The following is a 21329-nucleotide window of genomic DNA, read 5'->3' as shown; positions in this document are numbered from 1 at the left end:
TCTTTCTCAAGAATGCTTACCCTGCTGATTGTATCTAAAGGTTAATTTTAGTTCAAGCTATTGTGACAATAAAAGCCAAAGAAGGCAGAAAAACAAAACTACTTGGCAACAATAGCCAAGTAATGCCTTAGCCCTGTCTTCCACAAAAATATATGTTAAAACATGTGAAACCCGTTTGTCTCAGTGGATAGAGCGTCGGCCTGCAGACTGAAAGGTCCCAGGTTCGATTCCGGTCAAGGGCCTGTACCTTGGTTGCGGGCACATCCCCATTAGGGGGTGTGCAAGAGGCAGTTGATCGATGATTCTCTCTCATCGATGTTTCTAACTTTCTATCCCTCTCTCTTCCTCTCTGTAAAAAATCAATAAGATACTATATATATATGTTAAAACAGTCTGTTCATCCGTCACCCAGGCCGCCAAATAAATGAAAGGATGTGAAAGGATGTACTGCTCTTATGGGTTAACTGGCATTACCAAGCACCGAGGGTCAAAGTAAAGAACCCTGGGAGCGGTCACCAGGTGGAACCACAGAGCTAAGTTGTGGGCCCTTGGCTACCAGAGCTGAGGAAAGAGCCAGCAGAGAAAAGCGGATCAGGAAGGCTACTGGAAGGATAAAGCCTGCCCTCTGGTGGATGGACCTAGAACACCTTGCCCAAACACAATCAGAGTGGCATTGTCCTTGGGTAGAGCACTTCCCAAACGGAGTCTTGACCTCCCCTCAGTTCCACAGACTTGCTTCCTGCGGTCATAATAGGATAGGGCGGAGTAATTTGGGGAACTGTGCCACGAAGTGCCAAGTTCACCTAACCCCACAGTCTTGTTAGGGCAGTCTCTAAAGAGTACGTGGTAGACCTCAGATCTCACAGTATCACTAAACAAGATTTGTCCCAGGCTCGAATCTCCTGATGAGCCAAACAAACACGTCTGCCCACCTTTTGCCCTGAATCCTCGAAATGAGATGACTGCATACAGATGTCATGAAGTTTGTGCTGCTGCCAACAGCTACCGTGTAGAGTGCGGGGAAGACTAGGTGGTGAAAGCGCTTAGGTAAGAGAAACGGCAAATTAATTAACTTGTCCAGTCCTTCTTCTCAGAGACCAGGAATGCCGGAGATTCCTCACAAGGCACTATTGTTCCCCAGCAAGCACCCAGTGTCCATTTTCTTGCTTCATTTCATGTTCCGATGTGCAGCATAGCATTTGCAATAGTAGCATATAATGGCTGAGGGTCATGCTGCATTATTAAACAATATATTTTTTATTTTTTTAATATATTTTTATTGATTTTTTTAAAGAGAGGACGGGAGAGGGATAGAGAGTTAGAAACATTGATGAGAGAGAAACATCCATAGGCTGCCTCTTGCACACCCCCTACTGGGGATGTGCCCGAAACCAAGGTACATGCCCTCAACTGGAATCGAACCTGGGACCCTTCAGTCCTCAGGCTGATGCTCTATCCACTGAGCAAAATCGGTTAGGGCAATATATTTTATTTGTAAATTTAGGTGCAATATGCAAGAAGCATGGTGCCAATTGCTTTAGGAGATAGTGAAAATGGTGAGGTAAGAAGTAGGGATTCACATGATGCCATTAAAATATATTGTAATGTTTTCTTGTTGTTAATGATAACTTATCATATACACCCCCTTTAAATGTTTGAACATGTTATGTAACATTCATAGTTCATCTCTAATGTAAATGTTGCTTTCAGAATTTTATTTTCAATTCTAGTTGCTACCACCTCAGCAGAGTAAAGTTTCACCACATTGAAATTTTAAAAAACGAAAAATAAGCCCTCGCCAGTTTTGCTCAGTGGATAGAGCATCAGCCTGAGAACTGAAAGATCCCAGGTTCGATTCTGATCATGGCACATGCCTGGGTTGTGGGCTGGATCCCCAGTGGAGGACTTGCAGGAGGCAGCCGATCCACAATTCCCTCTCATCATGGATATTTCTATCTCTCTCTCCCTATTCCATCCTCTCTGAAATCGATAAAAATATATTTTAAAATAAATAATTCAAATAAAATAACTGAAAATAAAACACAGACTAAAGAGAGGTTATTTAACGAGGCATTTCTATCAGTAGAATGCACATTATGTGAAACCTTAATTATAGGAAAGAATTTCAGCCACAACCATAGCCTGGCTCCACCTCTCCCTCTGACAGTTAGCAAGTTTGCTGAAATCAAGGAAGAAAAATAGATTTGATGGGATAATGGTGTAATCACTTATGAATTATTCACATCTTTATCTTCTTACTCATTCAACACTGATGGCCCTTTAATAAAACACCCATGTGTGCTTAATGATAAGTAGACTGAGTCGTCTTTGGTATTCTAACGACTTTCTCTGTGTAAAGAATCTAAAAAATCTAAACATTTTTCAGCACCTCCGTATGAAAGTGTAGCTGTCAAGACAGGAGGCAGATCCCTTGCCCCTGCATTCCCTGAAAAAGCCTCTCTTCTTCCCCAGGTGTTTTACTAAGACTAAATTGGATGCTTTCTATTCCTTGTACTCAATCTAAAGGCATGTTGACGAAGACAGCGGTGGAAAATGGAGGTGATGGATATGATGAAGATGTGGTGACGGACGCGCAGGTGACAAGGACTGGAGCAAGGACCCCGCTGAGGTCCCTCTTGTTCCAATCCTAGCTTCCATCCAGCACAGGAGCAACAGAGCAAGCAGGCAGGAAGGCCGGCGGGTGGTGAGAGGGGACTCGCTCCGGCCAGGCCTGGGGTACAGCTGAGGTGGCAGGTGAGTCGTTGGCTAAGAGCCGAGCTCTGGAGCCCCAGTTCCCCATCGACACGCTGTGTAACCCTCGGTGAGTCACCCACCCTTCTCCGCCTGCTTTCTCAGCCACCTCACATAGAATTTTGTCCGAAGTGAGTGAGGCACTGAGCAGAAAGCACTTAGCAAAGTGCTTAGCACATAGTAAACAACAGATGTAGTTGGTTTTGTTATGGAAACAGTAGAAGTCCTATCTATTTTTTAAAATAAGTTTCAATGATGTTTTAGAGAGGAAGGGAGAGGAACAGAGACAGAAACATCCATCAGAGAGAAACATCATCTATCTGCTGCCTCCTGCATGCCTACCACTGGGGACTGAGCCCACACCCCCGGCAGGTGCCCTGACCTGGGAATAGAACCAGCGACTTCTTGGTTCATGGGTCAACGCTCCACCACTGAGCCACACCGGCTGAGCAACCCTATCTATTTTATTCATACTAGGTGCTCCGGGGGAAAACTGTTAATGATATCTGCCTCTTCACCACCCACTGCCCCCTCCTCGCTCTCTGGCCACCCCTCCTGCCCCCCCCCACCCGCCCGCAGTGGCCACTGGGCAGTGGGTGCTGGGCACCTGGCTCTGCCCCAGCCGCCCCTCAGAGGGAGAGTGGAGCCAGGCTATTGTTGTGGCTGAAATTCTTTCCGAAACGGAAAGCCTGGCTGAGAGGATGGCTGCTCTCCTCTCTCTGGGGACGCACACGTGGCCGCGAGGGCTCCTCTTGTGGCCTGGGGGCCCGGAGGCCCAGCGCTGAGCCCCTCCTTCTCTCTGAACCACCGGTGGCCTTGAGCCCCCTTCCCTCATTCAGAACCTCTTCTCAGGGTCCCCATCACCTCACTGATCTCACAAACCCCTCCCTTCTCTACACCCCATCTTCTCTCTAAGCCCTCCTGAGCCCCCACCCAGCAGCCCCCTACTGAGCCTCTGGCTCCTGCTGTCCTCTAGACCTATTGCTCTCACTACCCCCCCCCCAATTCCCCTACCCTCTGCCCTCCAACCCCCAAAACCCACCCCATCCCCCCATCAGAAATCCCTCCCAGGCCTAGATACCCTCTCCTCTTTGAAAGCTTCCCACTCCACCCAACAGAATAAACACCCCCTCCCCACGCCCCTGCTTTCTGTGTCGCTGCCTCAGCAGCCCTGCTCTCACCGAAGTTGTGGTCAGTCCCTCACACCTCGGCTGCCCCCACCTCCACCCCAGGCAGGCTGAGCTCCCTGGAGCAAAGCCCATCTGCTGACCCCAGGCCACAGGGCAGCGTTCAGAATGATTTGTTGATAACAGCTGAGAGTGAGACTGTGGGAATAAAAAATAAAAAAATGTTTAAAAAGATTTAGGCCAGAGTTGTCAGGACGCTGTTGGCGGAGGGCAAGAGCTAAGATCAGATGCATCTAACATTGTTCTTAGCATTGTTTTTTTTAAATATATTTTTTATTGATTTTTTACAGAGAGGAAGAGAGAGGGATAGACAGTTAGAAACATCGGTGAGAGAGAATCATTGATTAGCTGCCTCTTGCACACCCCCTACTGGGTACATGCAACCAAGGTACATGCCCTTGACCGGAATCGAACCTGGGACCCTTCAGTCCAAAGACCGACCCTCTATCCACAGAGCCAAATGGGTTTTGGCTGTTCTTAGCATTTTTAAAAATATATTTATTGATTTTATTTTTATAGAGAGGAAGGGAGTAGGATAGACAGAAACATCAATGATGGGAGAGATTCATTGATCAGCTGCCTCCTGCATGCCCCACACTGGGGATTGAGCCCGCAAGCTGGGCATGCCCTGACGGGGAACTGAACCACTGAACCGTGGTTCTTTTTTTTTTGTTCTTTTTTTTTCCCCCCAAATATATTGTATTGATTTTTTTCAGAGAGGAAGAGAGAGGGATAGAGAGCTAGAAACATCGATGAGAGAGAATCATCGATCACCTGCCTCTTGCACACACCCCACTGGGGATGTGCCCGCAACCAAGGTACATGCCCTTGACCGGAATCGAACCTGGGACCTTTCAGTCCACAGGTTGATGCTCTATCCACTGAGCCAAACCGGTTTCGGCTGAACCGTGACTTCTTAGTTCATAGGTTGACGCTTAACCACTGAGCCATGCTGGCCAGACTCATCTAACATTTGGATCCCCTGAAGCATCAGGTGCTTTCTCTTCTCTGCCGGTCTACACAAAAGGAAGTTCGGAGCGGTTAAGTTCTTGCTCAAGGCCACACAGCCAGTGGTGGTAGACTAGGATCAGAACCAGAGGTGGGCAGAGGTGTGGGTGGCTATGGCAAGGGGCTGCCCGGTGAGGGGTTAACACCTTTCTCCCCTGTGACAATGCGGTCCCGGGTCTGAGGCTGGATCTGAAGGGCTCCCTGACCCACCACCTCTCCTCCAGGAGCCAGCTCTGACTCAGGCCTGTTCCCATCGATCCTCAGGGTGATTCGGGAATGAGCTCCAAAGCAGGAAGGAAACATCTCTCAGACCCCCCCCCCCCCCCCCCGCCCTCCAGGCCCTGGCTCTAGGGCCGGAAAGAGCCACTTTAAGGATCTCCCTGGGGACCCATGACCAGAAAGACAGATGATCCGGTCACAGCAAGTGTGGCCAAGAGACGGTGTGTGTGTGTGTGTGGGTGTGTGTGTGTGTGTGTGCAGGTCACTGCAGCTCCCCCTCATCATCCCCCATCCCCCCTCACTCTTTCAAGCCTCTCTCACCAGGGAAGCCAATCCAATTTGACCTTTCCACCAGGACCTGATAGAGGGTCTGTGCCCCTGGCATCCCAGACAGAGAACCCCTGAAAGGCTGCGTGACCACCCTCCTCCTCAGGCTCCTGAGGGCAGAGCGGCTGGCCCTCCCTCAGGGCGAGTCTGTGGCTCCCTCCCCCCTGACAGAATACTCAGGCAGGGAGCAGGGTCACCTCCGGTCACCTCACCGGACTGGGGGCTGCCCCCGGGCAGCACCTGCGGTCCCCTTTCTGTAGCCCAGCATCTGCCTTCGGTCCCTAAAAAAGAGAAGAGAAAGGGACCCCTGCCCTTCCACCCAACCCGGATGCTCCTTTCAGGCCAAAAGGATGGGGGTTGTGTCAGGAGCCAGACACAGCAGCCCCATCCTCTCCCTCCTCCACAGGCCAGGTTTCCTGCCATTGACAGCATCCCAACTGGGCCCTGCCCAGCCTCCAAGCTTAACCCCTTCGTGGCCAGATCTCAGGGCTGCCTCATCTATAACGTTAGAAGAGTGAAAGTACCCATTCCATTTGGTTGTTTTGAGAATTACATGCGTTCATCGTTTGTCTGAAATGCTCAGAACAGTGCCTCGTATTTATTGATCTCAACAAACGTCAGCTATCATTCCTAACGGTGTGAGCTTGGATCAGTCATTTCCCCTCTCTGAGACTCAGTCCCCTCCGCTGTCAAACGGGAAGAATAAGAAAACCTGCCCGCCTGAGATTGTCCTGGGGATGAATTGGGACAAAGTACAGGAACGCGTTTTGTAAAGTAACAGCACCTTATGAAACGGTCATGGACAAAATAGTACTGATCCTCGCCAGGTAATAAAAATCTCTTACCAGGGGCTGGGCCTTCTGGTTCTCAGACCCATTCCGCACCTGACAGGCAGAGGGTGCTGTGGAGGGGGTGGTTTGGGGTTAGGGTTGGGTTTGGGCAGGTCTCTCCCCTCTCTCATCCAGTTTCCTTACCCCGCCGGGCGCCCTGTCTGGGGTCCCTGGGAGAGACAGAGGAGACTGGAGAGCACTGGTGAGAACGTGTTTAGCAAATGTTAAAAAGTGCTAGGAAGGAGGGAAAGAGGCCAGGCAGAGGAGGGCGAGGCCCCTTGGCAGGAAATTGGTCTTTGAATTCTGGGCACTACAGAGGTTACCTGCCGGGGAGACGATGAGGTGCCAGACCAGGAACCCGGCCCGCTCTAGAAGCCCCCACGTTGGGACAGAGGAGGAAGGAGGTCAAAGGACCTAGACTTGACCCCAAAATCATCCCTTCACCTTCCTCGGGCCAGTCAAACCCCTTTGCCATCAGAGGACTCTGGGCAGAGGCACCTTCCTTGGCGCCCAGGTGACCTTCCCGCCAAGACGTGCTGGGACAGGCTCACCCTGAACACCGGCAGCGCCACTGACCCCACCCTCAGGCTGCAGAGCGCTGGCCTTGCCCGCGAGAGCCGGCTGGATGCCCACACACCCGGGCCAGGACGGGTCGAAGCCTGCACCGAGGGGAAAGGCACAGTTATGAGAACCCTGCTCTGCCTTCCTATGCCAACCAAGAGGATTCGCCCAGGCCCAGCGGGGGCTGACCCCACGTGAACAGCGTGTCCCCACCCCGAGCCTCTGAAGGAATCGGGAGAATGTGTTTGGGGTCCTGGCTGCGCCCCAAGCTCCCGGTGCCTCCAGGCAAATCACTTCACCCATCAGGGCCTGTGTGACCCCCTGTGACACAAAGGCGCTGGGCCGGCTAGTGGCCCTCGCAGACAGACTGTGATCAGGAAGGAGTTAATGGAGGCCAGGCTCCGGGTCAGGAAGGCGAGGGTTAATCTGGGGGGCGGGGTGGGGGGGTGGAGGCTCTCTGCTTTTCCTGTGGAGAGCGAGGCTTGGCTGCCACCAAAGTTACTTCTAGTCCCTGCTGTCCCTCTGCCCTCAGTCCGGACCTGCCCTCGGACCCCTGCCTTCAGCCTCCCCACAGCGAGGTGAGTGCATCCCCAGCCCAGTGCTGAGATGGGGGGTGGGGGAGGCACCCAGGGACCCAAAGGCAGGGAGCCTGGCTCCAAGCTAATGAGCTCTGCTCCCCAGCCCTCATCTGGAGCAGAAGCCTGGACACAGCTCGGACCACTAACCCTGGGGCTGGGAGAAAGTGGGCGCAGGGATGCCTGCCAGGCATCTAGGGTGGGACGTCTGTGGTCAGGCAAGGCCAGCCCCGAAGGCAGGGGAGAGGCAGTGGACGGCAGGCTATTTTGGTGTCTGTGTTTAGGGGCTTTTTATAGCCTCTGCACCGGGGCTGGGAGAGGAGGGGCTGAGGAGACGTGAGGGTGTCCATGGGGTCAGATAAGTGCAGTGCCCGCCGAGACCTAGGAATGACCCAGTGCCTGCTATCATCCTTGGAGCCAGGAAGGCAGGCACTGTCAGACTCCCCTTGTGTCCTCGGTTCCCAGTCACCTATGGGCTGATGTATGAGTGTGTGTGTGTGTGTGTGTGTGTGTGTGTGAATGTGGGATTGTGTGTGTGTGTGAGTGTGGGATTGTGTGTGTGTGTGTGTGAGAGTGTGTGTGTGTGTGTGTGAATGTGGGATTGTGTGTGTGTGTGTGAGAGTGTATGTGTGTGTGTGTGTGAATGTGGGATTGTGTGTGTGTGTGTGTGAGAGTATATGTGTGTGTGTGAGAGTGTGTGTGAGAGTGTGTGTGTGTGTGTGTGTGTGTGTGTGTGAGTGTGTGATTGTGTTTGTGTGTGAGAGTGTGTGTGTGTGTGTGTGAGAGAGAGAGAGAGAGAGAGAGAGAGAGAGAGAGTGTGTGTGTATAAAGTTGAACACGTTGCCCTGGGGTGAGTGGGGTTGGCAGGGTCTCTGCCTCATGGCTCATCACCAGGGCTCCCCTCCCCTCATCCCTGACAAGTTCTGTTGCTTTGTTGCCTCCAGACTTAGGTCCTCTAAGCCCCAGAACTGATGTGCCCCTTGCAGCTGAATGGAGGATGGAGGCAGCAAGGGGGCAGGGGTGGGGTGGGGTGTGCTGAGCTGTGTGGGTGGCCCGTTCTGTGACTGCCAAGGAAACTGTCAGCTCTTGATTTACAACCCCTCCTGGCCCCTCTCCCCTGCGGCGGGAGGTGGGGGAGAGGGGTCACGGGGTCTCAGGATGAGAAGGAGGCGGGGACCCTGAGGGCAGATTTCTAGGAGTGCAGGTTTTGGGAAGAATCAATGGCAGGGACATTTTAAATGAGGCCAGGGGCCCATCTCTAATGGGAATTGCTTGGTTGTATGTCAGCGGAAGTACAAGGAAGAAAAAAAGGGATGTTCTGACAGGCAAGTGAGAGATCCAACCTGAACCAGTTCTGGAATGCAAGGCAAGGGACCTAGCCCCAGTCCCAACCCTAATTCTCAGGAAGCCCTGAGCAAGCCCCTTCAGCTCTGGGCCAAGGTGGCACTCTGTGGAACGGAGAGGCAGAGTAGGGGATGTTTACAGACAAGGGCATCTGGAGTTCCCTTGGCAGGGGCACAGAGTAGGAGGGCAGCAGGCGGCTGGCTGGCATGACCTGGTGATCCCGGCCTCTCCTCAATGGCCCTCCTGGGCCTGGGCAGGGCCGCTGGCCGCAGTGACTGGAGACTCCTACACTGCCATTATGTCCCTGACCTCGGCGCTCGGGGGGGGGGGGGGGGGGGGGGGGGGGGGGGGGGGGGGCCCGCTGGAGCCAGCCTGTGGCTGGGAAGCTCCTTGTCTTGGACTCCAAGTCGCTGGTTTGGGAAGAGGTATTTTTTCCGGTCCAGGCCACTTTCGGGAATCGGGCCGGGACCAGCCCCGTTTCCTTTCCCAAGTGTCCTGCTTGCCGATGCGTGCTTGGCACGGTCCTGTGGCCAGATTGGGGCAATCCTGCCCAATGTCTTTGAGGAATGGAGGTAAGGGACAGCCAGAGCCTCTGCCCTCCAGACGGCCTTGGACGGGGGAGGAGTGACTGGCTGGTCCTATTCCCGGGAATGCCTGCAGGGCTATCCACTCTCCCCCTGACCATTCCTCTTTCCCTGTAGGACTCAGGGAGCCCCAGCCAATTGCCCTCAGCAACGCCACTAGCTGCCTGACTCCGGTGGCTTATGGGGCACCGTCCCGCCCGGTTCTGCTAAGATGCTCCTGGCCTCTCCCTCCACCCCATCCCGGGGCCGGACCCCCAGCGCCGTGGAGAGGCTGGAGGCGGACAAAGCGAAGTATGTCAAGACGCACCAGGTGATCGCCCGACGCCAGGAGCCAGCGCTGCGCGGGGGGCCCGGGCCGCTCATGCCGCACCCCTGCAACGAGCTGGGGGGCCCCGCGTCGCCCCGGACGCCCAGGACGGCCCGCCGGGGCAGCGGCCGGCGGCTGCCCAGGCCGGACTCCCTCATCTTCTACCGCCAGAAGCGGGACTGCAAGGCTCTGGTGGACAAGGAGAACGCCAAGGGCCAGGGGCTGGTGCGCCGCCTCTTCCTGGGCGCCCCCCGGGACGCCCCCTCCAGCGGCCCGGGGCCAGCGGAGCGGCCCGCGGCGGCGGGAGGCTGGGCCGCGCCCCCGGACGCCCCGGACGCGGCGGGCAAGCGGGCGCTGTGCCCCACGTGCTCGCTGCCGCTGTCGGAGAAGGAGCGCTTCTTCAACTACTGCGGCCTGGAGCGCGCGCTGGTGGAGGTGCTGGGCGCCGAGCGCTTCCAGCCGCGGAGCTGGGGCGCCGACGCCAGCCCCCCGCCCGGGACGCCGCCGCCGCCGGGCTCCGGGGACACCAGCGACGGGGCCTCCAGCGAGGGCGGCGCGGGCCGCTCGGACCACGCGGGCGGCGGCGGCTCGGAGGCGGCGGGGGCGCGGGACGGGCGCCCCCCGGTGTCGGTGGTGGAGCGCAACGCGCGCGTCATCCAGTGGCTGTACGGCTGCCAGCGCGCCCGCAGCCCGCCGCGCGAGTCCGCCGTGTGACCGCGGCCGCGCCGCCCGGAGCCGGCTCCCGAGGGGTCTGGCGTCCGGGGGGCTCCCGAGGGGTCTGGCGTCCGGGGAGGGTCAGGGGGCGAGCGCCGGGCTGGACTCGGCCCCGGCAGGGACGCCCCGCCTCTGGCGCGCAGGTGGATTTTTGGCAAGCCCCGCCGCCCCCCGCTGGATCGTGGCTTCCCCGAGTGACCGTGGGCGCACGGACAAGATCACTCCCAAGGCTCTTCCCGGATAAGATCACTCCCAAGGCCCTTCCCGGTGCAGATGGCGGGCCCCAGCACAGGCCGGGTCTGGGGAGCGAAGAACTCAGAGCCTGCTGAATAAAGGCAAACCGTTAAGCGAGTCCTGAGGTTGATGTTGAGGAAGGTGGCCGGATGGGCTTGCGAGTGTGTTTTGCGTGCGTTTTGGAGTGTGGGTTCAAGGCTGGGTGACTCCTTGGGTGAGCACTTGACCTCTCCGGACGGCAGGTGCACCCTTCGGTGATCATAATGTGTGTGAAATAGCGGTAAAGCTCATGGTGCTCGCTGCCCCTGTCGGAGGAGTGTTCCCCGCACACAGAAGCGCTCAGAGAAGGAAGGCTGCTCTAACCATTAGCGAATCAGCTAGTGCCCACTCACCGACCCCCAGGTCGGCCCACACTATAGCCGGGAAGAGGGAATGGAGTGTTTAGGGGGTTCTGGGGAGGGCCTGCTCCAGAAATCTGGGGGCCACTCGTGACTAGAGTTTTACTGTCTGCTTCTGGCCGCACGGTGTGAAGGGCTGGACCAGAACTGAGGATAGTAAAGGCAGGGACCCTCCAAACGAGGATTTGGCCAACCCGAAGCCTCACATCCTGCCCTTTCTCTCAAAGACCACCACAAGGTCTCCTGTCTTCCTCACAGGTTTGCATCCTTAAGTCTTGGTTCACGGTCCTCCCTTTGCCTGGGTTACCCTGTCCTTTCTCTCCACTCATCCTTCTAAGGTTATACACGTTCATCCTCCCTCAGGAATTCCTGGTTCTCCCGTGGGCCTCATCTCTGAGCTCCCAAGCACAGCCCTGTGTTTTGAGCCTCCATTTGTCTCCTTGTGTGGGACCCTCTGGTGGTCTGAGTCCTCTTGTTAGTGTGTGGCCTCCTACTACAGGGACAAAGCACATAGTAGGGCCACAGACAACGTTTGCCAAATTAAAAGAGGCTGGGCATTCTGGCCAAAGGCACATGCCTAGGTTTCGGGCTGGATCTCCAATAAGGAGTGTGCAGGAGGCATCCAATAGTGATTCTTATCATTGATGCCTCTCTCTCTCTCTCTCTCTCTCTCTCTCTCTCCCTCCCTTCCTCTCTAAAATCAATAAAAGAGGCTGGGCAGAGCGATGGAGTCTGTCCTCAGGGGTCCCCCAGCTTCTTGGAAAGTTGTACCCTAAATCTAACACAACCCATCCGGATCCCCTGGCCGTCCCTGGTCATTTTCTCCCTGTATGTTTGTAGGATCAGGAAGGATTCCCCCAGCTGGACCCCCACTCTGAGGTTGCCCACCGAAAAAAGCAGCTTTCCCGACCGTCCACACACAGAAGCACGCGGTCACACGGGCTGTGGGTCCAGGGTTTTATGTGGGACAGGAGGAGGGGGCGCCCAGGCCGGCCGGCCGGCTAGTCACCCTTGGGCGCAGCCTTCACCCGCATCTCGGCCAGCTTGTGGGTGAGGAAGCCCCACTTGAAGTCGGCCGCCGCGTCGGTCTCCCGCGGCCCGGGCTGCTCGGCCGCCTCCTCCGCGGCCTCCTCGCCGGCCTCGGCCTCGGGGTCCCGCTCCGGGGCGGGCTCGGCGCCGCGCAGCATGGACGCCGCGGCCGCCTGCTGCTGCTGCCACCTGCTGGCGAAGGCGTCCCAGAAGCCGAGCCCCCGCGGCTGGGGCTGCGCCGCCGCCTCCGCCGCCGCCTCCGCCTCCGCGGCCGCGGCCGCCTGCGCCGCCAGCGGGCTGCAAGACACCGGGATCAGAGGGCAGAGGGGGCTGGATCCGGCCGCCGAGGGAGAGGGGAGCCGGGACCCGGGCCGGTAACGGAGCCCGGACAGGGGGTGGGAGGGTGGGGGGGTGCGGAGGATAGGAGGGGGTTCCTGGGGACTGGAGGGGCCCGGGAGACGGGGCAGGTCAGGGTGTGGAGACCAGGGGAGGCTCAGGCGTCCCGCGAAGGGGGGCTGGTGGGGCAGGGTCTCGGGATTAGGGAAGTGACTGGGGTTGAGGCCAGAGGAGGAAAGCCAAAGAGGCGCCAGGTCTGGGAAGGTGGGGACCGCGCCCTGAGAAAGGGGCAGGGCCAAGGATTCGAGCGAGTGGCTAGGGACCGGGGAGGGAGATCCCGGAAAGGAACGGGTCCAGGAAGCTGTGGTCAGGAAAGCCAGGGTGGGCTCTGGGGACCCAGGCGGGTGGGGACTGGGGTCAGGCTTTGGGCTGGGAGTAAAGGGGGACCAGCAAAATGAGGGAACCCGGGAGAAGGACGGGTGGAGAGACCCCAAGGGAAGGAGAAATGTCTAAATCGGAGGCTCAGGGAAGGGGGGGGGGGACTTTGGAGGTAGCCCGGAAATGTGGGGGAAGAGCAAACAAGGAGCGGGGATGCGGCTTGAGAAGGTCTCGGGGGAGCCCCTACAAGAGCTGGGAAGTAGAGGAGATACGTGTGGGGACAAGAGCTGGGAGGGTCAGGGGACCTAGGGGAGGAAGGAACATGGGAATGTCAGACTGGGCTGGAGGAAGGGGCAGAGGTGCAGGGTGTGCCAGAGAGAGAGCTGGGAGGAAGACTGAGGCCTGGGTCCTGCCCCCTAACCCTCCAGCACCCAAGACCCACAAGACTGGTTGCTAAACTAGTGTGCCTCCGATCCTTCCAGCTTGCTGAAATCCAGATCCCAGGCCTCAGCCCACACCTGCTGAATCCGAATCTTTGAACACCCAAAGGTTCTCTGCTCAGTTCCCTGACTCTAGGGAGATGACCCCTCCCACGTGGACGGAGAGAGAGCGGCCATAATATCTTCTAGCGCCTCAATCCCAACATTTGGTAAATTCCTCCTGTAAACTAACCTAATTTCCCAGAGATGCTGATTTGGCCTCTTTCCTGCTAAGAGAAACAGAAAGGGGGGGGGGGGAGGGTGCCCCTTCCCAACCCTCCGTGGTCAGAAAGACAAACTGACCATATGGAAAGGCCATAGAGAAGGTGACCCCAGGCCCATCCCAGAACCTCCCCCGCCCCCTCACACGCACATACTGGTCAGCACAGGGCTCCGGCGGCAGCAGCTTATCCTCATCTTCCTTGTTAAACAGAGATGACATTGTCAGCCAGCCTTTCACTCCGACCCCCTGAACCTGGGCGGGAGGCCTGGGAGTTATTGAGGGGCCACAGCACCCCCTCCCAGGACCCCACAGCAGCCTCTTCCGGGCTCCCCGGGGCTGGGCTGGAAGAAGGGAGGACTCACCCGGCGGGCCAGCTGTGACACGGGATTGAAGGGCTCTGAGGTCGGTTCTGCTGTCTCTGTCTCAGACTCCACTAAAGCTGGGTTCTCCCTCTGGGACACAAGACCCCCCACCAGCATGAGAGAGGTCCCAAAGGCATAGGAACCCCCTCTCCCACTGCTAGTCTGGTACACCTAGGCCAGGCACCCCAAATTCCACAGAACTGGACACACACCGAGTCTTCTCACGCCCTTCACAGATGCATAAAAGTATTCCTAGACAAAGCTACCGGTCACATACATTACCTTATAGAAAAATTCCTCCAGAAACACATATGTGCCCGCCCACAGACACGTCCATATATACCCAAAAACATGTGGACATGGGCAGGCACATTGATGTAGACACACCTGTGCGTGGGCATGCCTCCACATGGCTATCGCTCTTCACCTCTACGTGGCTCTGTGCACTGAGGCACTTATACAAGGACACACACACACAATTATACCATTCACACTTGTGCAGACAGCCGCATAGAGGCCCTCCCACAGCACACAAACCTTCCCACCCACCCACAGACACCAAGATACAGATGTACACACACACACACACACACACACTCACACACACAACGAACAAACAGAACACCGGCCAAACCTGCGCAGAGCCATGCAGGCATAGACTCTGCCCAAACGCACACACCTGAAAATACTTATACCTAGTTCACACCAGCACATACACCTTCACCGGGGACACCACACAGACACCAATCCTAACCCTCACGTACATGCCCAGCCCTGTGTAGACATACACTAATTCACATACACACACACCACACAGCGTGTTCCTGCCCCTGCCATGTCTGTTTGTGCATTGTTACTTATCACAACCTCTAGGTGTAAGACTATGTCAGAGCCTTTTCAGTTTCGTTTTGTTTTTTTCTCTCTCTCTTTTTTTTTTAAATATATTTTTATTGATTTTTTACAGAGAGGAAGGGAGAGAGATAGAGAGCTAGAAACGTCAATGAGAGAGAAACACCGACCAGCTGCCTCTTGCACACACCCCACCGGGGATGTGCCCGCAACCAACGCACATGCCCCTGACTGGAATCGAACCTGGGACCCCTCAGTCCGCAGACCGACGCTCCACCACTGAGCCAAACCGGTTTTGGCTTGTTTTGTTTTTTTCAACGTCAGGAGAAACATGGTCCAAGTGTGGCTCTGCTCTGATGCTGTCAGTGACCCTCAAAATAAAAGTGTCACTGTTCCGCCAAAACCGGTTTGGCTCAGTGGATAGAGCATCAGCCTGTGGACTGAAGGGTTCCAGGTTCGATTCCGGTCAAAGGTATATACCTTTGTTGCGGGCACATCCCCAGTAGGGGCTGTGCAGGAGGCAACTGATCGGTGTTTCTCTCTCATTGACATTTCTGGCTTTCTATCTCTCTCCCTTCCTCTCTGTAAAAAAAAATCAATAAAATATATATATTTTTAAAAAGTGTCTCTGTTCCTACCTCCAGTACCAGGAGACTCCACTTCTCCTCAAGGCAAGCCACCCCCCTTCTGTTCAGCTCTGCCCAGCTGTAAGCAAGCTGAGTGTACCTGTGTGGCCACTGCCCACTGGACCCAGAAGGATCTTCTCCCTGTGGCAATCCTGGAGACCTCTGGATATAGTGGCTGTTCCCCCAATGTCCCCCAAGTCTTTTCTTCCTGAACGTCCTGGCTTTCTGACACTGTACCATGCCATTTGTCATCCTTGAGGGGGCTGATTTCTTCTGCACAAACGTACCCCACCCTCTCTTTCTCTCTGAGTCTGCCCCTTGCCCTTCTCTGTACCTGCTTCCCCCCTGCCCCACCCAGCAAGCATGGGCGGTACTCACCTCCTCTGCCAGTTCCTCCTCAGACTCCCCACCCAGGGTCTGCAGCACTTTGGATTTGTAGCTTTTCCAGAAGGCCTGGTTCATAGCTGCAGGGGAAACGGGCCTGGCACCCGGGTACAGGGAGGCAGCGGCTCAGCGGGCACCCAGCGGGTCTGTCTTAGGAACTTGGTAAGACTGAGAGCCTGTCCCAGGGATCTGGTGACTTCATTAAAGATGCACCAGCCTCCCCAGCTGGCACGGTGCCCAGCAAGTGAACGGATCCAAGGAGTCTAGGGTGGGGGTGGGACAGAGCGGGCTCCTGCCAGCTCGGCCCCTTGCCGTGACCCATATTGGCCAAGCATAATGGCGACATCTCCCCACAGAGGCCTCCTTCGCAGGAGTACTCGAATTTGATCTCTCGGCATGGCTCCAGAAAAGTCCTCTTCTTTCACTGAGTCCATTTCCAAAGTCCTTGGACCCGGGACCCACATTGGCGCCCCTGTGACTAGAGCCATACCTGCGGTGCCGTCAGCAGGGCCCTGCCCTATGTCCCCACGTAGCCTCTGTGAACCGGAGTGGGAAGGTCCCGAGTCCCCCAGGCAGTGCCCTGGGCTTACATTTCACTGCCCTGTCTGGGCTGGAAACCGATTCCTCTCCCCAGGGATGCACGTGCCTGTCTCCCTGTTTCCTGGCAACAGGTTCCAAAGAGCTGGAGCCCCTGAATTATTGCTGAGCTCCTCTGGTCCGCCTGGAAGGCACCAGGCCCAGGTGGGTGGGAAGAGGCTTCTCTGGCCCTCTCCCTACTCTGGAGCACACAACACCTAGGCTGTCTCCTCTCTGCCTTTGTTGCCAGCCCGCGCATGGCAGTCCAGGGCTCAGAGCCGGGGCAGAGATGGGAGGCCCTCCTGTGAGCACCTCTTCTGTGGAAGGAGCTGATCCCTCTTACGTCAGACACTGCCTGAGCACTGTGATCTCTGGGGAGGAACACCCCTTCCCACCTCCCACGGATTTGTCTGGGGGTGGATAAGGAGTGGACACCCGAGGGAATAACTGAGGAGCAGTGAGAAGGGGCAGGGATTTGCCAGGGAATGGAGGTATCTCAGGAAGCCATATGGAGACCGGGATCCCAAACTTATTCACTCTCGTTCATTTACCAATTTATTCACTTCACTGATATTTTTCAGTGCCTCCCTGAAATACTTAAAACATACCCCTCCTGCCTCAACCGGTTTGGCTCAGTGGATAGAGTGTGGGTCTGCGGACTGAAAGGTCCCAGGTTCGATCCCAGTCAAGGGCACGCACATTGGTTGCGGGCACATCCCCAGAAGGGGGTGTGCAGGAGGCAGCTGGTCGGTGTTTCTCTCTCATCGATGTTTCTAACTCTATCTCTCTCCCTTCCTCTCTGTAAAAACAAAAATTAATAAAATATATTTTAAAAAAATAAAATAAAAACATGCTCCTCCTCCTCTGCGGAGTCGAAGATGTGGCAAGCAAGGAGGATATGGGGCCAGAGGATAACGCTGAGAGGTGGTGCAGGACGGGGTGGGCGGGGAAGCGAGACGCCCTGGAACCCCCAAGGACATGCACCTCCCTCCCCTCTCCAGCGGCGCTGCAGGGCCCCCCCACACCCTCAGGTTGGGACGCATCGTCATTGGGCTCTGCCGCGGGCACCGTCACTGACACACTTGGCCGCCAGGGGTCGCTCAAGACGCGGTCCGCGCAAGTGACGTCATCAGCGGCAGCCCGGTGGCGCCTGCCCGCCCCCTGGCGTCACCTGACGTCATTTAGAACCCGGAAGCGCCCGCACGTGAGCTCCTCCGCGGCGCCGGCTCCGCGCTCCGCCGCCGCCGGCCATGGGCCGCTCCCGCCGGACGGGCGCGCACCGGCCGCACTCGCTGGGCCGCCAGATGAAGGCGAAGCGGCGGCGGCCGGACCTGGACGAGATCCACCGCGAGCTGCGGCCCCAGGTTCCCTCACGGCCCCGGCCGGACGCGGGTGCCCAGCCAGACCCGGACCTGCCCGGGGGCGGCCTGCATCGCTGCCTGGCCTGCGCGTGAGTCCCGCCGCGCCGCCTCGGGAGGAGGAGGGTCCGTGGTCCGGGCGGGGGTGTGGGGTCCGGGCCCCCGAGCCCTTCAGACTCAAAGTTTGCGTCCAAGAACGAGCTGTGGCTGGGACCGGTTTGGCTCAGTGGATAGAGCGTCGGCCTGCGGACTGGAAGGTCCTGGGTTCGATTCCGGTCAAGGGCATGTACCTTGGTTGCGGGCACATCCCCGGTGGGGGGTGTGCAAGAGGCAGCTGGTCGATGTTTCTCTCTCATCGACGTCTCTAGCTCTCTATCTCTCTCCCTTTCTCTCTGTAAAAAATCAATTAAAAAAATATATATATAAAGAACGAGCTGTGGTCAGGGAACTAGACACCTCCGAGAGACATCGTTCCCTGATCACTCTCCTCTTACCCCTTATCCCTGTAGGAGGTACTTCATCGATTCTGCCAACCTGAAGACCCACTTCCGGTCCAAAGACCACAAGAAAAGGTATGAAGGAGCGAGAAGAGGGTTGAGGGTGGGTGTCTGTTTACAGGGCTCCCATCTGGGCAGCTCCCATCTCCTTTTCTCTCTCCCAGGCTAAAGCAGCTGAGCGTGGAGCCCTACACTCAGGAAGAGGCTGAGAGGGCAGCAGGCATGGGCTCCTATGTGCCCCCCAAGCGGCTGGCAGTGCCCACAGAGGTATCCACGGAGGTCCCTGAGATGGACACATCGACCTGACATGGCCTGAAGATGCAGGGCAGAGCGGCCGCCCATGGACTGTGACGCAGGGCTAGGCCGGGAGAGACTGTGCCATCCTTCTTTGGCCCTGAATTTGCAAGTGGATGGCCTCTTCTGGGTGCCCTCCCCCTCAAATAAAGGACCTGGATAAAGAGTGCTTGCCTCTGACTCCCTAGCCTCAAGGCCTCCCCCAAACGCCTGCCCCGTAAGGATTTCTCTGCCATCCTTGTGTGCAGCACCCAGGGGGTCTGTTCCCTACTTGGTCCAGCTGTGGAACCCGCATCCTTGCCCGGAGCCACCAGGCAGAGCCCAGGTACAGTGGGGAGGAGGGGGGAGGGGGCGTAGAATCAGGTTTAAACGGCTCTGCTTCCAATGAGGGAAGAAATGAAGTGGGACCCCAAGATTGCAGTCCCTGCGGAGTTACCTACCCTCAGGGCCCAGGTGACAGGCTGCCCACTTCGTCACGGGGCCCGTGGCGGTGGCTGTTGTCCCATCATCTTCCAGACGGCATAGCAGGAGCCACCCAGTCCGAGGACAGCCATCAGTGTAGCCACAACCCCAGTCAGTGAACACCGGGGCTCTGCCTTCAGCTTCCCGGCTACCTGCATCTGGGGATGTACGGAGGGTCCGCCGAAGGGTCAGTTGAGGCTTCCAGGAAGGGGAGGGGCTGAGAAGGCACAGCTGGGTGAAGGAGGTACGGCCGCCATGGCTGCCCCAGGGAGATTCCACCCCGTTCCCTCTCGCTTCAGTGCCCATCTGGGTCCTGGCGGCTCAGGCGGCAGGGAACGTGACCACGTTCCCTGGCTGTTGGGGGCCCACCGCCCGGTCACAGTATGGGGAGGGAGGGGTCGGTCCCAGAAACCCCGAGTTAGAGGTACTTACCCGTAGCACCCGGAGGTAGCCAGGGGTCAGGCGTGGCAGTCGCATGGGTGCCACTAGTCTCCCTGGCGGCCTGTGGGTGTAGGCAGAAATGAGCACCAGTGGTACTCTTGATATGAAGAAGTGGAAAGGTGAGGGCAGAGTGGTTCCTGACCTCTCATAGCCATGCCCTCAGAGGATGCTCACCAGAGTCTGCCCTCCCAGGTCTGTCCAGGCAGCTGGACCTATAAATCTGGTCCCTTCCCCCCGCCTGCCCGCTGCCCTGCCCGCCTTAGGAGCAGCTGTCAGGAGAGATCAGCATCAGGCCTGAGCAGCACCGCCCCCACCCACCGGGCATGCAGGCTGGTAGGCGGCAGAGGCCCTGCTGACAGCACTCAGGCTTCCTAGGCCTGAACCAGGTACTGGGAGGGCCTCTGCAGCCCTGTCCTGGCCCTTCCCTGCCCCAGGTGATTGGATGTCACCAGTCAGCTCTCAGCAAAGGTGGGAAAGGGTGCCTTACCCCCACCATAACAGTGACACCTTCACTAGATTTGGGTTAGATCGACCACCCCTTGGGAGAGGGCACACATCACCCCTTTCCCCAAGATGGGAGTTCCTGCCAGGAATTCCTACCCTCAGCTTGAAAACAAGAAAAGATTTGTATATACCGATTTAAAGAGCTATTATTTTTTAGCACGTTATAGAAAGCAGTATTCTAAGTGTACCTATATTACTTGGCATTGATTATCTCATAAAATGAAAAAGGCTTGTTTACAGAATAGTGTATAGATTGATTATCTACATACATAGACAATGCAAGAACACCCAGCCAATGTAACAGCGGCCCCCGCTGTGTAATGGCTAAGGATATGCTGGGGGAAAGGTTCTTTTACCTAATGAACTACTGTTATGTAATGACCTTTGAAATTTTTACAGCAAATGTGTAGAAAGAACTTTTGTTAAACTCTTAACTTCAAAGTAGTTGCTGCCCTAGCCGGTTTGGCTCAGTGGATAGAGTGTCAGCCTGCAGACTGAAGGGTCCCAGGTTCGATTCCAGTCAAGGGCACATGCCTGAGTTGCAGGCTCAATCCCAGTAGGGGGCTTGCAGAAGACAGCTGATCAATGATTCTCTCTCATCGTTGCTGTTTCTATCTCTCCCTCTTCCTTCCTCTCTGAAATCAATAAAAAAAATACTTTAAAACATTATTAAATGATGGCAATGAACACACACAGACGACAGACCAAATTCAGACTTTAGGTTTTGTTAACAGGCAAATAGTAATGGGCTTTGAAGGCTATTTGTGGGGCACTGGTAGAGATTTCAAATTAGGTGGCTCAATCAAAGGGGTAGGCTCTAGGAAGGCCTCCTTGTAAAATTAAAGCTCTACTTCATGTTATAGATTTCAAAATACTTAAAGGTCCCCTCGCAGCACTAAGGTCTAGGTGTTCTCCTTTTAGAGAAGAAGAAATAAGTTCAGAGATGGGTAGAGTTTGGGCCCAGTCACACAGCAAGTGCAACTGGATCTGATTCCAAAGTCCTGGGAGTCTGTTGGCTGGCTGTGCTGATAATGATAACATTTAGTACATTTCAGATGTTCTAAGACAGTGTTTCCCAAGCTTTTGACATATGTGTACCCCTTCTATAATTTTCGTAACGCTGAGTACTCCTCGTACTCATGAGAACGTAGAATTAGGCGCAGCTAAGCACGGTGCAATGCATATCCCCACCAAACTCCGGTTTAATGCGTACCCCCACCAAACTTTACCCATACCCCTGGGGGTACGCGTACTACACTTTGGGAAACACTGTTCTAAGAGAAGGCTCTTAACCTGGGCTTTAGAATCCAGGGATCCCAGAAACTTGGAGAGATATTTATAAAAAAAATATATTTTCACTAACATCTAATCAAAATTTGGCATTTCCTTCCATATGGATTAAAGTATTAGCAGTATTTGCGGCTTTGTCACCAATAGAAATCACATAGCCTATATAATAAAGAGGTAATATGCAAATTGACCGTCACTCCAA

General features: G+C 56.0%; 4 protein-coding genes across 4 annotated transcripts; 2 read left to right on the top strand and 2 right to left on the bottom strand.

Annotated features, from left to right (window-relative positions):
- The first annotated feature begins 7385 nt into the window (after positions 1-7385).
- On the top strand, positions 7386-10751 carry FAM110D (family with sequence similarity 110 member D). The gene is made up of 2 exons (XM_084872130.1): positions 7386-7461; positions 9504-10751. The coding sequence occupies exon 2, from the start codon at positions 9598-9600 to the stop codon at positions 10405-10407; it is 810 nt and encodes a 269-aa protein (XP_084728256.1). The 5' UTR covers positions 7386-7461; positions 9504-9597; the 3' UTR covers positions 10408-10751.
- Positions 10752-12040: 1289 nt separating this feature from the next.
- LOC311618384 (uncharacterized protein C1orf232) lies at positions 12041-15838 on the bottom strand (the record flags this gene model as incomplete). Its single annotated transcript, XM_084875871.1, has 4 exons — positions 15700-15838; positions 13847-13936; positions 13639-13736; positions 12041-12365 (listed from the first exon to the last, which is right to left on the bottom strand). The coding sequence occupies exons 1-4, from the start codon at positions 15781-15783 to the stop codon at positions 12041-12043; spliced, it is 597 nt and encodes a 198-aa protein (XP_084731997.1). The 5' UTR covers positions 15784-15838.
- A 1274-nt stretch (positions 15839-17112) lies between these two features.
- ZNF593 (zinc finger protein 593) lies at positions 17113-18594 on the top strand. Its single transcript, XM_084872682.1, has 3 exons — positions 17113-17731; positions 18149-18211; positions 18301-18594. Exons 1-3 carry the CDS (start codon positions 17532-17534, stop codon positions 18440-18442), a joined length of 405 nt encoding a protein of 134 aa, XP_084728808.1. The 5' UTR covers positions 17113-17531; the 3' UTR covers positions 18443-18594.
- Positions 18595-18708: 114 nt separating this feature from the next.
- On the bottom strand, positions 18709-20377 carry ZNF593OS (ZNF593 opposite strand). The gene has a single exon (XM_084872683.1). It carries the CDS (start codon positions 19048-19050, stop codon positions 18904-18906), a length of 147 nt encoding a protein of 48 aa, XP_084728809.1. The 5' UTR covers positions 19051-20377; the 3' UTR covers positions 18709-18903.
- Positions 20378-21329: the final 952 nt, after the last annotated feature.

This window comes from Pipistrellus hanaki, assembly GCF_964339955.1.
Source record: "Pipistrellus hanaki genome assembly, chromosome: 2".
Classification (NCBI taxonomy): Eukaryota; Metazoa; Chordata; class Mammalia; order Chiroptera; family Vespertilionidae; genus Pipistrellus; species Pipistrellus hanaki.
This window is presented reverse-complemented; position numbering and strand designations above follow the sequence as displayed.